Source organism: Scomber japonicus, chromosome 15 (assembly GCF_027409825.1).
Source record: "Scomber japonicus isolate fScoJap1 chromosome 15, fScoJap1.pri, whole genome shotgun sequence".
Classification (NCBI taxonomy): domain Eukaryota; kingdom Metazoa; phylum Chordata; class Actinopteri; order Scombriformes; family Scombridae; genus Scomber; species Scomber japonicus.
Window position 1 is genome coordinate 17286568 of NC_070592.1, and position 15402 is coordinate 17301969.

The window sequence follows — 15402 nt, forward strand, 5'->3', positions numbered from 1 at the left end:
TGAGTAGCAAAGAGTGAAAGAAAGAGATTCCTAAGAAGAGAGAGAGAAAATAGTACAGTAAGTATAGGAAGCAGGAAGAGTAGCAATGACCACAATGAGTGAGTATCAGTCAGACAGAGAGGGGGAGATAGATAATGAGGAAAAAATAGTGGACAAGAGACAGAAAGAGGTGGCTGAATAATAGATTGGACAGACGGGGGGACAGTGAGACGAGGAGAGCCAGAATGGAAAAGAGAGAGAGATGAGGTATCGTCTGTGAGGTCTCATCACACACTTGCTGACATTGCTTTAATCTCAGGGCCAAGAGGAGACCAGAGGGCCCACGACACATGCGCACGCACATATACTTGCAGAATGAACATGGTTGCCGTCATGTAGGAACATATTTACTGTTTGCTATTGTGCAGCAACGTTAGCAACTGTGTTTTTTAGAAAGGAAATTTTAAAAAATCATAAAGTCAGGCAGGACTCCTACATGACATCACAACAAGCAAATATGAACACAGTCTGATTTGAGAGGCTTACGTTTATGTTTGTATTGCACACTTGGCCTTAATACATTTCTGTAGTTTCTACACCAAAACATGTTTTGACATCAGTTAAAGCCTCTTCTTCATCTATAACCTTTCATTATATTCAATCAGTTGTAAAAAAGGACTGTATTCATGTCACCAGAGCAGCAAACAGAAGCAGCAGTAGATAAAGCAGTCTTGGAGGACAGGGCCGGATGACTTTTGGACAAAGTTTTTCTCCCTCCTCCTCTGCTCATAATAATGTCTGTTGACATGATATCACGTCAAAAGATGAGTAATCAAGAGAAAGTGAATGACAAAGACAGAGGATGAAAGTATGAGGAGAAACAGAAGCAGAAGCAGCTCAAAAGAATAAAGACAAACAAATGCAGTCCAGAGAGAGAGAAAGCACAGACAAAGATACGAGACCGGGGAAGCATTTTACAGTAGCAGGAACGGAAAACATAGCCATCACGCAGGAATAGAGGAAATGACACTGAGATTTAGAGATGCAAATGTGCAAGTAAGACATTTTAGAGCAGAAGGGGACAGAATGCAGGAAAAACAATCTCATGAGAGTGGCAGGCAGCCTGCGTAATTATGGCTCCATCGTTAACATTTGATTATTGTTTATGCTCTGCCCACAATGCCACTGGCCAGGCATATACACACACACACATACACACAAGCAATTTCCATAAACCTACACATGCATGACTGCACACACATTTTGCAAATGTGCACACGCCAATCAAGACCTTTTTTGACAGTATGCACACTCAGCCGCATGAGCAATGACACGCACACACATACATAGACACACATATATACACACTGCAAAGGGCTTTGTGCAGGCCAGGCAGACCTTATAAATACTGTCCTACATTGTGATTTTGTTTGAGCTCCGTCTCCATGGTGCTGCTTCCTCACATGTTTATAGTGACTGCCGTTATAAATTAAAATGATCTTAACAACACTTAAGCCAGGCTGTGCATATGGGTGCAACCAGACAGGGACAATAGGCGAAAGATACAGAGACCTGGGGTATCCCAGGATAGAGAGAAACAAGAGACAGTGAGTGAAAAGAGAGGGTGGAAGAAGACTGGAAAAGAGAGAAAACAGGGTTCACTTTAAAAGGTGAGTGAGATGTAAAGCAGCTCTTGACAAAGGTAGACTGAAAAACCTGGTCTGTATATGTACATGTGTCTCTACATCCATGTAAACACATCAGGTATGCCTGCACAGTAATGCAGCCTCCTCAACCTGGAATATACGGTATACCAAAGCTACTCAGTGAAACCCACAGGGCACGTGCCTGATAGGGTAAAGTTACAAACATGTGGACAGAGAATAAAATCTAATACCTGAAAAATAACGTCCCAGAGAGACACAGTCTGATATACAGAGGCTATTTGACGTTAAACACACCAGTGAGACTGGAACCACCTCATGTGCAAAACAGATGATCAGTCTTTACACACACCAAATTAAGGCCAATTTTTTAATCAACTTTTACATAGCTTTCAAGCTTATATACAATTTAAAACAGTTTGAATATGCACCTTTACATTGTTTTCACATTTAAAAGGCTGATCTGAGTTGACTTTACAATTCACTACAATTCACAAAAATCCAATAAATAACCTTTAATATTACAATTATATACATTTGTCTAATATCAGAGATTTTGCCCAATATCATCTCTGAGTGTATGTCAGGCAATTGTGGTCAATGATGCAAATCAAAAACAAGGACTGCTTTATCGGATTTTTATTTTTATTTTTTGAATCAATGTGATTAAGTACCTTGTTATTTCAGATATTTGCTAGATTAGCCAAAAGCAGGCTATTTTACCAGTTTTTGAAAAGTTTCTCAATTGATTTTCAAGGAAATGTACAATATCACAATATCACAATGTATATCAATATGACAATGCAGTAGAGGATTTACTTCAACTGACGATTAATAATTGGAGTTACATTACACTTCACTCTCCTCAGTTCAGCCTCTGTCTGAAACTGGCTGTTTTAACTCACATCTTTTGAGACCCCCTGCCAATGAGCCCACTCCAGCTTCCTAAAGCTGCATCTGACTTTCAGCAGCTTGAGAGGCTACATAAACAAACAATGCTAGAACAATGTCACTTCTTTTTCTCGATCTTTACTCGAAATGGAAGCTTATCAAATATGTCCTTACATGTTCAAGCCCCCCAAGGCTATAGAATGGACAGCTGTTTGTAGGCGTGTAGGACAATCTGACGTCATCTTGAGGACGAAGTAGAGATAACATTGCAAACAAAGCCTTCAGAGCAGGTTCAAGCCATGGCTTTGAATAACAGAAAATCACAAACAGCATGACATGTCCCCTTTAAATTGTATAATTAGTCTCTGACTTCTTTAAAGCAAGTAATTCCTATAGCTTTTGATTAGATTTAGATTTATATCTGATTCTTGCAACAGTTTCTCAACTTTTCACCTTTGAATTCAACATCACTTTTCATTGAATGTCTCAGAGTTGTTGTCATATATTGTAGACCGGTGAATGAGATAAGATTTGTAAAAACTAGCATGTTAATTCCTTATCAACGGTTAGCTACAGAGTTAGTTTCCACAGTATTCGACATCTGCTGATAATCAGCGGCCTGCAGGTGCAGCCACCCATTACGGTCAGGCTTTAAGTGTGCTGCTGAGAGATAATGGCAGGACTAAGGCTATTGATTTATTTTCAGCCTGCCTTATGGTCTTCACAGTTATTGGCGACACACAGGCCCAGCTCTCTTCAACACTCTATCTCACTCTGAAGACTTTGATGGACAGACAGCTCCATGCTCACCATATTCACTGAAGTCCTGGATCATATTTTTTGTTGTTGAACAGTAAAATAAAAGATGGCTGTGGATTATGGAGGCTCAGTAAGCAACTGATTGTGGACTATGTGTCAACAGTTAACATACTGAGTTGCCGGGGATCGTAGGTGTACAGAAGGGGACACTGTGCCCAAGCTGCAGTCAGTTATCTGCCTTTGTATACAAAAAGAATTCAACAGCAACATATTCAATGGCGTAGCAACTGTACTCATTTACACAGGGTGACATTACAACTCTGCCAGTAAAGTCTGACTCTCTTTTAGCTGGAAATGTGATGTGACACACGCCATGGGAAAGCAGTGCTGTAACTGTTGTAGCTGTAACTGTAGCTGTAACTGTGGCACCAGACAAAAAGAGAAAGCTCCCAGATCAGAGAGAGAGGTGTCAAATGAACTTTTGCAGTGAGATAGAGTGAAAGTTATGTTGATCACTCCACACAAATCAATGGCAAGTGTACTGCTTTTTCCAGTCATTTTTGCAGTGGTGGGATGGGCAACAATGGGACATGTTTTAACATCAATAATATTAAATCTAATTTCAATATGCATCTGATTGTATTTGCATCTGTGTGTATAAACCCCTCTTCAGTCAGGACTTATCTTCTTTAGAAAACAGGCTCTTTTAATGTTTCAGCAACTACTCCATACAAATAAATCAAACAATTTACTGTCAAATGTAGATCTTCAAACTGAATTATCACACCTCCTTAGCATCACTGTGTACACCAAAATGTGTCTACAGCTTGGATAACACTATGTCTTCAGGGAACTCTGGTGATACACAAGCAAAGATCCTGAAAAATTAACACAATCCCTCACCTACAGGATTTTCTTTAACTGAATGATTATGACAAGAAATTGTTGTACGTCTACTTGAGCAGATTCGTCACTTCTGAAGAAATTGTTGCTGCTACCTATTGCAGAGATATAGAAAGATTAAATACTAACATACAGAGAGGAGCTGGAAGACTGCCTCTGTATTTTCCTGGCTGTGAAAGCAGACCTGGCTTGTTTAGAGGTTCTTGAATCGTCAAAATAAACTCTTGGCATTTCCCTTCGATCCTGCCGGCCAAATGCCACAAGATTCCTGGGCTGCTCCAACGACAATAACATTACATAAACACAGATTACTGCAGATTAGGGGGTGTCAACACCCCCACTTATCACCTACCTGCAGGATAATGAAGCAGGACCATTGTCTCTGGCTCAAGGTCTCTGCTCAGTGTGTCTGTATGTTTGTGTGTGTGCATGTGTGAGGTTACATGTATGCTGAATTTCACCTTTACAATCAAGTAAATAAACAACAATGGTTTGTTTTCCCACCTAATGGGGATAATGTGTGTCCTGTTCCTGTCTGAAAGTGAGCACACAGAGCAGGGCTGGATATTGAGAGAAACTTGATTCCTGGTTGGCCATCCCAGGACAGACAGTTCCCTCCCTGAGGAAACACATTTTGCCCCGAAAGGAGAAATTAATACAGCAACTAACCTCTCCCTTCTCTCCAACTCACTCCTATTCCCCTCTGTCTGATTCTTTCTCCACATGCACAAACATCTTCAAGCCTGCTAAGCCTGTCCTTTCTTTGAAGGGTATGAAAGCATTTTCTTTACATTTTAAACTAATGTTTCTATGCAGACTGTATGTTCCTGACATAATCTTTTTTTTCTCCCTGCTGGATGGGACCTTTCAATTCAAGTCACCATTAGCAAGCATCTGGCCTGCTGAAGTGTCCTTGAGCAAGACAGGATATCTCTACAGTTCTGGGGCTGGAAAGCAGAAAGAGAATGTTCCTGGGGATCAATAGAGTTTCAAATTATCATCATAATCATTCATCTATAGCAACCGAAATCAAGCTCTCTGTGCTCCATCCTCCTCCCTCTGCTTTTCCTTTTCGTCATACAACAGTGTTAGCAAGTAGTGAGTAGCTCTACAGATATATAAAGCCCCAGTTCTGGTGTGAGCGAGCAGCGGAAAGCAAAGAGGTTTAAGCAGTTGAAGCAGAATGTGACAGACCACCGAAAGAGACACACCTGACATAAGACCTTCAGGCGGACTCTGACACACACAAAGGCCAGGTGTAAAGAGACGGGTGGACGGGGGTTCATGAAGATTTTTAAAACAGGACAAAACAACTATCAGGATAACAACGAGATATGGTCATTGTAATTTAATAAAGTAAGTTAAATATTTACCCAGTTACCAGATTGGTAGTCAAGTTCAGCCAGAAAGGAAATTTCCATTTAAAGAACAATAAATGAAATCTCTCAAACTCTTATTTTCATTCACAACTTTTGGCTTTTATAGACTGTGCGCTTTTAAAATAAAAAAAATTGGGTGTATGTTAAAGGGGGGAATTAAAGGATTGTAGGATTTAGTGTTATTTAGAGGTGAAGCTACAGATCACAACCAACTGATAATGCCTCATCCTCCCATTGCTAGTGTGTAGAAGAACCTACAGTGGCCACAAAACACAAAAACACAAAGGGCCCTCTCTAGAAACAGTGTTTGGTTTGTCCAATCTGGGCTACAATAAAAACATGAGATATAAAGGGCTGATTCCAAGGTAACGAAAACACAGTGTTTCTTATTTTCAGGTGATTATACACTAATTAAAACATCATTATTATTATTATTATTATATTTTGTTTCTGCCAATAGATCCCCCAAAATCGTACACGCTAGTCCTTTAAGGCACAGATCTTTGAAATGACTTCCAATATCTATTTGTCCCTCTAAACAGGTTTTTAAAATTGTATTATATCCCTATTGAACTGTTGCCCTCACAGGAAGCACAGCAGCACCATATAAAGATAACTTGACTCGATCCTGACCTCATGCCTGTCTCCAAAACTGTGTCTTTCAAGTCCTCAAAAACAAAAATCAGCCAGAGCCCTGCAAAATCATCTCCTCTGAGTTCCTGCCCAATCCAGTTACTCTGGCCTTAATCTTATTAGCAGCTCGACTGGATGTTAGTTCCTCCCTCACTCAAATCAAAGGAAATGCCACAGATAATCTATCACAGAAGCATTACCAGAGCTGTAGTGTTGGTGTGTTTTTACAGTAGACTCTAAATACTATTTCAAGAGGTTCATTAAAAATCTTTACAATTTCTGAGTATTTAGAAGAGCTTCTGAGATACAGATTTGTAACAACTTAGCGACTGATGAAAACAATATAAGGTTGTCTAAATTCCTAAAACCGAAGTCAGCACAGCTCTTGCAATCACATTTATTTACCTACAACCGCTTAGTAAGTTGCAGTGGTGTAAGAAATATTCAGATTGTTTACTCATGTAAATGTACTTATACAACAATGTAAAATACTCCATTACAAGTAAAAGTCCTACTTAAGAAGAAAAACCATACTTAAGTAAAAATACATAAATATTATGAGCTTGATGTATTTAAAGCATTGCAGTAAAAGTAATGGTTTGGTCCCTCTGACTGATGTATTATTATATGTAACATTTTTAATACTGAAGCATCAGTGTTAGAGCAGCATGTTACTGTTGTAGCTGCTGGAGGTGGAGCTAGTTTATACTACTTTATATCCAGTTAGTTTAGTCCAGTGGTTCCCAACCTAGGACTATGTGATGACCACATGATGATCACATAAATCTGAGGGATCCGGAGATGACCAATGGGAGAGGAAAGAAGAAAAAACAGTTCTGATAGTTTTTGGACTTCTTCTTTAATATTTAATTTTTGGTGACAGCTGATATGTGAGCCCAACATACACACTGCATTTTGTAAGACGTCAAAAGCCAAAAAAGTTGGAAACCACAAAAGTGTGTTATAGCGTCCATTGTATCAAATTTTTATCTGAAAAGTAACTACAGCTGTCAAATAAATGTAGTGGAGTAGAAAGTACAATATTTCCCTCTGAAATGCAGTGGGGTTGAAATATACAGTAGCATCAAATGGAAATACTCAAGTGCAAGTACCTCAAAATTGAATACTTGACTGGTAACTTGTGCATATGTGTCAGCATTATGAGTTATTGATCTTTTTGAGTTTTTTTTTTTTTTTACGTGTTAGAGCTAAAACAATTGTTTAACCTCCTAAGAGTGAAGATTGTGCTGCTTTTCTGTTTGTAAACTGATCATCTTTACATTTTGGACGTTTGGTTGGATGAAACTGTACATTCAAAAACATGACCTGAAACATATGTTATGAATTTTTCACCTTTTCCTGGCATTTTATTTTATATTAAAATATTTCATGAAATGTCTTATGAATTGTTCAGAAAAAAAATCAACAGATTTAATAATAGTGAATATAATCAGTTCTATTTATCCTCAACACTGTTCTCAAGAAAGCTAATCCTCTTTTACAGAAAGAGAGTGTCTTTTTTCAGAAACCAGTTATCCAGCCAATCAGACCTGGGTGGAAGAAAGAGAGAGAGAGCGGTAATGAGGGAGGGGAAGTCATTTAGACAGAGCAGTACAGCAAATGAGGGATGATATTCCCACTCAGGAGGAAAGAGAAGAAGGGAACGATGGAGGCGATAGAGAGAGTGAAGGAAAAGCAAAGGCATTTTGGTCATAAAGGATTCTTAATGGAGCAGAATTTACACAACCTGCTGAGGTGAACAGATTAAAAAAACAGCAGCGGTAAATGAACAACAAGCATCCATTCTGCAGTCCTGAGCAGGTTAAAACCCCACACAAAGTGCAAAGTGGCTTTCTCCCTTTACCATTTTATGGTGCCACTTCCCCACCCCACCCTTCTTTCTCCTTACTTAGTCATCAATAAAAACACATTCATGTGCTGACTAAAAAGGCAAACAACAAAACAAAAGGCTATTTTCTGACACTACTCAGACCATAAATAATATAAAAGCGTCCAACACCAAATGCGTCAGTGATTTTTGGAGGATGCCAGAGGGGGGCAATTTCAGTGGATTTTGTGTCGCGTGGTTGAAAACCTGGAAAAGCAAACTAGACTGTTTCCATGACCCAGGTGAGAAAGCAGATTAGCTGAACTAGGTTCAGAGGGAAGGAAAAATGTGAGAATAGACAGATAGAGGGAACACATTCAATCAACAAGCTGTCTGAGCTAAATGAGTTTAATAATGCCAGAAAGGCAATTCACCTTTAATGAAAAGCTTGCAAGATGAATTCTGTGTACAGCACTGTTAACACAAAAGATGTGTAGAGGATAAAGTATCACCATACAGACATTTCAAAACCTCTTTGACCAGACTATCAGCGGACAGGTTATGGAGAGCATTAGGCTGTGAGTCCTGTTGTGGGTATCTCCCTCCACATCTATAAATAATGTGGCTTTACGCTCAAGCTTTCATAAACAGACACCATCACCGGTTCCTGTGCCATAAAAGGTTAAAGTGAAAGGATTCCTATACACAAAGGAGACTAAAGGGCTTATCTGGCAAAGTTTTATCCGGCATGAGAAATTTCAACGGAAGCGGAAAATAGGATAACTAATGATAACTGAGTCATCTATTTTAAAGCGTAAACAACACATCATTAATAGCTGTAAAAAATTTAAAATGTACTAAGTGCTCCCTCAGAAATTAAATGAATGCATAGTGTTGTCATGTATAAATGTATTTGTTTAAGTTTATTTCCAAAAGAGACTTATTAAAGGCATACTGGCCAAAAGCAGCTGAGGCCAACATACCCTGACCTTTAGTCCCATAACGGTAAAGCTCCAAGAGAACTTAATAGTACACTTTCTGTAACACAACATGATAATGTGTCTTTGTTACATCGTTCATCCCTGGTAAACTCCACACCTCCAGTTGGTAACGCAAGCTTTCTGTTATAAATCTGTAGTCTTCAAGCCCAAGTTGAGATAGCCCTGATGACATCACTATGGCATCATCAGGATTTGACAAAGCTACTCCACAGCAACAGGTATTATTCAGCTGTTTTCACAGCTTGTGTAGGAGTTATAGAGTTGCTCTTTAACTAGAGCAAACAGCTACATGATATTCTGGAAAACAAACTTGCTAAATTCTCATTTAGCCTGCCAGGAGGTTTAGCATACTGCACCTCATAAAACTACTTGATAATGATACTGATGCTATTGTGTGAGTCTAACTGATCCAACTCCCTGTTACTCCCATTTATAATTTTGCCCCATGTCTCTGCTCCTGCTTTGTAAGACATCAATAATACATGGCCGGTATATTTTCACCCTCCTTAGACCCAATCAATCACTGGCTGGTCAGTACTCATCTTGACTGCTTTTCCTGTACGTCCACATGCACTATAACTTTAAGATAAAAATAAGATAAGATAGATTTTATTTGTCATTCAGATCATACACTATACAGTGCACATCTAAAATTTCGTAGCAATGGCTCAAAATAGTACAGAATATCAAAAAAGTGCTGATATCAAAGATAATAAAACAGGGGATATTAAAAAACTAAAAAAACTTGTGTGTATTAATAAGTATATATATATTGTGTATGTATATATATACATGTATATATATATTGCACATTTGCATAAGTATAATTGCACAGCAGTAGTCTGTAAACTTGTATAGTCCATGGAACCGTCCATTGTGAGTGTGTGTGTGTGTGTGTGTGTGTGTGTGTGTGTGTGTGTGTGTGTGTGTGTGTGTGTGTGTGTGTGTGTGTGCGAAGGTGGGGAGATCACTAGGAGTTCAACAACTTGATAGCTAGGGGGAAGAAGCTGTTGCAGAATTGGGTTGTTCTGTTACAAATGCTGCATAACCTCTTCTCAGAGGCCAGCAGGGAGAACAGTCCATGTTGAGGGTGGGAGGGGTCTCTGATGATATTGTGAGCTCTGGTCAGACAGCTTTTTTGTGCAGTGTCCTGGATGGGAGGAAGAATGTACCAAGCCAGAGAATAAAATGGCAGCCAATGGAAGCCAAGATCAACACATTCAACTGTGCTGGTATTAGTTGGCACCAGGTTCTGTGACCTGATCAGAGACTGGTAGCCTGATTTTAGACTACGAGTTCCAGTTATAATAGTACATCCCCTGCTGGGATGAACTATTATAGTCTGTATGTGATGGTCTATATGTGGCACTGACTATATGGTGGAAATGGTTGAGGGGTCAAAGGTGAGGGGAAATACTGAAACTGATCCTTGTGACTGTTGTTAGTTATCTGCCAAGCTTATGGGGCAGGTTTTCACATAGACACTCCACATGCATAAACACACACTCACAGATGACAGAACTATAAGTAGAGCTGAAACAATCAGTCAATTGATCAACTAGTCATATAATAGAAAATGAATGTGCAACTATTGTGATAATTGACTATTCATTTAAGTCCATTATAGTCATTCTCAGGTTCCTTTCTCTGTTTCATATCATTTTGAATGTCATATCTTTGGAGTTTAAACTGCCATTCGAAAAACAAGACATTTTAAGTAACAATTTTTATAGACAAATTATTCAATAATTTAAAAAATGATCAAACAGATTACTCAGTAATAAAAATGAATCACTAGTAGCAGTCCTAATCAATAACTAAAAAATGTTTAATTTAATTTTTTTAAAACACACACAGACACTGTTTGCACCTGATTCCTATTTCATTTCTTGAAGTAAAATACAGAAAGATTTTTAATGAGTTATAAGTTTTATCTATGCAGATTCTTGGAACCCTTCATAATTTTTTACATCTTAAACGTTCTTGCAGGAACGCTGGTGCTTAAAAGCCTGAAATTGTCAGTACTTAACTGGCTCAAACAGGCAGACCCTCCCGCTCACAGTGCAAGATTTTAAAGCAGCTGAAACAAAGAGAAAGGACTCAAAGATGACAAAGGCTACGTTCACACTGCAGGCCTTAATGCTCAATTCCGATTTATTGCTCAAATCCAAATGTCAGATTCAATGCGACTTGAGCTGTTCACATTGTCAGAAACAAACCAGATATGGGTCACTTGTAACTGCGGTGTGAACTTAGCCAAAGAGGTCTTGAGATTTTACTGTGAGTGAGTGAAGGGACAACAGACACTTAACATTTCAAACCATCCACCCACCATTTAAATGAGCGCTTCGGCGAATGCAAGAATCAGTGTCTAGGCAACCATCAGGTCGGTGAGCAGAGGAATTCTTTGTAGCTGGCCGTTTTTTCAGAAATACGATTAAGTTTCCAGGGAAACTATTGTGTCTTTTAACAAGTCTCTGTGTCCTCATGCCTACTTATTTTCTTGGTAGTGTAAAAACAAGACATCTGGTTGAGAGGCAAGGAGAGGAGAGAAGAGGAGAGAAGAGGAGATTAATGCCAGCTCTGAATTAGCATACAGCTGTTACACTTGCAACAGAGAGTGTTTGAAGAGTGCCCACAGGAAAAAGTCAACTTTCAAATATGAAACTGTTTACAATATTGTAACCTGAGCCACAGGATGTTAAAGTTACTCTAAGACCTTTATCTAAGGAGGAAATCTGCCTCTGTGAGGATGCATCTTCTGTGCAGCTGTGGCACCGAGGGTTAAGGGGGGGGGGGGTTTGAGGAGTATGGTGGGGCTTAATTGGGTGTCCATGGAGAGACATTACAGTGGAGAGCTACTTCGTCCCTTTTCCATACACACTCCAACACACAGCTGCAAAGAGAGGTTCTCTACAAGCAACGCATCTGCTCCAGCGTCCCCAGTTACAATACAGGACTAATTAAAGGATCACGGGAAGTTAGTGCAGTCCCTTATACAGCAGTGTATGACTCAATGTAATCACAACAGATCAATGCAGCTTTAATTGAGCTTCATCATAAAATGAATTTACCTCACACATGCTACAGTTCTCAGCATGGTGAACACCTTACATGTAATTAATCAAAACAAATGCACGCGCCTCAGGGTGACACACTATCAGGGGAATGATGCACTCAGCAAGACATATGTGTACCCAACATATTTCATACCAACATGCAAGGACAAAATCCTAGTTTAGCTTTTAGTATTAGGTACATTCTGCCTTCTTTTAAGAAAGCGACATAAAATGGGAGCTTCTCACTTCCAAAGTCAGTCCAGCTCCATCTTTGAGGCCATGGCATCTGAAACATGATCTAGGCACCTCTGAGCGCCTGCCCTGCCTCCCTAACAGAGACATAACAACAATGGCAAAGCTGCTATCCACTATGTCAGGGAGAATGCCACAAGCAGCCACCCTGCAAAGGCCAAATAGCTCTTAATGAGAAACACAGTACATGACATGTAGCTCTGTGTGTAGTGTCATGGGAATAGAAAAGAATGAAGTGAAACAGGTGAACAAAGTGAGACTACAGTTGCAGTAATATGCCATTTAGGCCTGTCACAATAATTACATTATCAACTTATGACAACATAATTATTGACATTATCATGTCCATATATCCACTTATCGTATGATAAAAGGACATGACCTTGATTATTTTTGCCCATTGTGTTTACATCACCAATATTTTAGCCAAAAAGATACCTCAATAAACATCATAACCTATTGTGTGTCATCTATATATTTAAACCAAATAATCTGTCTGCCTGTTTCCACAAGTTATTTCCAGAGAGCTTGATGAATTCAGTTTTCTGTCTTGCTGTTAAATATTAAAAAATAAACGTGAAGACAACACCTGAGGCCCGCTCTTTCTCTGCCTTCACATTACAGGCAAACCTCCTAAACTCCACATTGACGGCTAATAGGCTGGTTATATCACATTGACAAAGTAAGTAGTCACATTGCTTGCTGTGCACTTCCCAAGTGGGGAATGCGCAAGCGTGCTGCGCAACTCATATGGCATTAACCGTAAATAACTTTGTCCTGGCCTGTGATGGCGGCTTGGCATCTTTACGGAAGCGTAGCGTTCATTCTGTGATCTCCCCACCCCCCTTTCATATCACCCCCGGTGAGTAAGCAGCTCAAGGTTGAGCCGCAAAAGCAACCGCCATTACTACCCAGCCACTTCCGTATTTACATGTGATATCGGAGGTGGGAGCCATTTGCAGGCAATCTTAACTAACCTTGGTAATTTTTATATTATATTGTATTATCTGATATTATATCAGTGGGTTCCTAAAATGACAATAATATTGTTAAATGCAATTATTTCCGGGACAACAAATCGTCCAACAAAAGTAGCTATCGTCACAGGCCTATTGCCGGCGGTATATGATGAGAATGCATATGAGAATCGCAGCTCTGCAGTGGGATTTCCCTCTGATATAAACACATGATGGCATTGGCAGAGAGACAGCTGTACTTGTCTAAACAATGACACAGAAAGCCAAGGAGCTTCCACACATAATGCTCGGTCCACTATGTGCCAGACTCAGACACAGCTGCAAGACCGCTGCTGCACAACTGTCCTGAGATTCACATAAAAAGAAGCTGAAATATGAACTTTCACATTTAATGGTACACACAGGCCCGCCATTTACACTACACTTTCTGGAGATTAAATTTGAGTCTCAAACAGGTTCATAGCCAACCCAATAACAATTCGGTACAGTTTTACTGTGTAGAAAGCCTCGTTTTATGTCATGGTGAGCACCATAAGTTTCAAATATAGCTCATTAGCTGTTGGGTCTGTCAGAGGGGTGCACACACTAGTGAGCTCATACTTTACCTGTATTTACTGGATGTACACATTATAAAGCATATGGCACAGGGTACTTTGAAGCCCTGATAGAACACTCTGCAGTGGGGAAAAGTTGCATTGGTTTGATGCATGTGTTTAATTGGTTAGATTTTGCTGTAAGAAATGGGTTCAAGTCTTTTTTAGCTTATATATCATTTGCCTGTCAAAAAAATCTTGCAACAAAGTGCAGACAGCATAAAGTTACTTCAGTCACACTTATAATTAATCAGTGATGTTTTTTTATTTTTAATTCACTGTCATTACAAACCATTTGAGTCCATTGCCCACAGTTCTATTATACTAACTCATTAGTCAAGCATGCCAATTTATTTGAAAAACAAAAACTACTTAATGAATAGTTTTTCAAAAGTGTGATTATCAGCAAGCATCAAAATATGTACAGGGGGAATTTGCTTTAAAAAATGCCAGTGAGGCCCTGTGGATTTGGATAAATTCAATTTAATATCCATCCTCCAGATGATTTAATCAGTCAGAGACAAAGGGAAATTGAACATTAGACCCCGTGTTGAGATGATGTATGGCATATGGCCGAGCTAATTGCTGCATAAGCAACTGTGCTTGGTTAATTGGAGAATTCATCAAAGGACTGCCGTCCTATGGTGATCAAAACACATGATTGGAAACAAGTCAGACTAGTCTATCTCGTAGCATGTGGCTGCGCGCTCTAACTTTCTAACTTCATGAAACTTTTAAAAAGTTCTTAAGACAAATGCAAATAGCAGAATGAGGAGTTTTTGCACAATTTTAATAAAAACAACGATGATGTTAAACTTACATGAAAGCATGGTAGATGAATGCCCATCCTCTTGGTCTTTCCAGCACGTTGTAGAGGCAGTTTTGCAACTTTCTGAAGCGTTTGCTGGTGGCGGACGCGTTGGCCCGGGGTCCGGGCGGCCCGGGCAGTGGGGTGCCCAGTAACCCTGTGCGGTGAGACGGGTGTCCGCGCTCCGGTGTCGACGGCTCGCTTCTCTCCGTGTGGACAGCGGTGAGAGCCACGAACTCTACCCGCCTGTCGTCGTTCGGAGCCGGGGGCACCAGCATTCTGATGCCGCCGTTGTTTGACGGACTTCCTAACATCTTCAGGCCAACACAATTAAACTACATATGATTTGACACTTTTCACTGGGTCACCCGAAGGAGCGCTGAGCAAAGTTGTGACCGAGTCATAGCCCGGTTTGTCTTGGCTGTAAAGTGGACTAAAACCAGTCAACTTCTAAAACACATGAGTAAATATCATCCCTATTTTTCTGGTCTCGGTTGGATTTGTCAAGATGTAAAAGTTATCTGTAAATCAAGTCACGGTCGCCAAAGAAACGATTCACAATAATTGGCCAAGTGCGTCGCGTTGAAATGTGACCTTCAACGATCATCGTTAAGAGTCAGATGTGAGAGGTAATCAGCGGGGTGCAAAGAAGTAATTGCACGTGCACTAACTCCAG

The 15402-nt window shown here is 39.8% G+C and overlaps 1 protein-coding gene across 1 annotated transcript in view; it reads right to left on the reverse strand.

Annotated features, from left to right (window-relative positions):
• The window catches only part of LOC128374409 (potassium voltage-gated channel subfamily KQT member 4), a 44933-nt gene extending 29893 nt beyond the window's left edge, over positions 1-15040 (reverse strand). The window contains exon 1 of the mRNA XM_053334670.1: positions 14739-15040. Within this exon, the coding sequence (XP_053190645.1) occupies positions 14739-15040 (302 nt within the window). The remainder of the gene's footprint in view (positions 1-14738) is intronic.
• Positions 15041-15402: the final 362 nt, after the last annotated feature.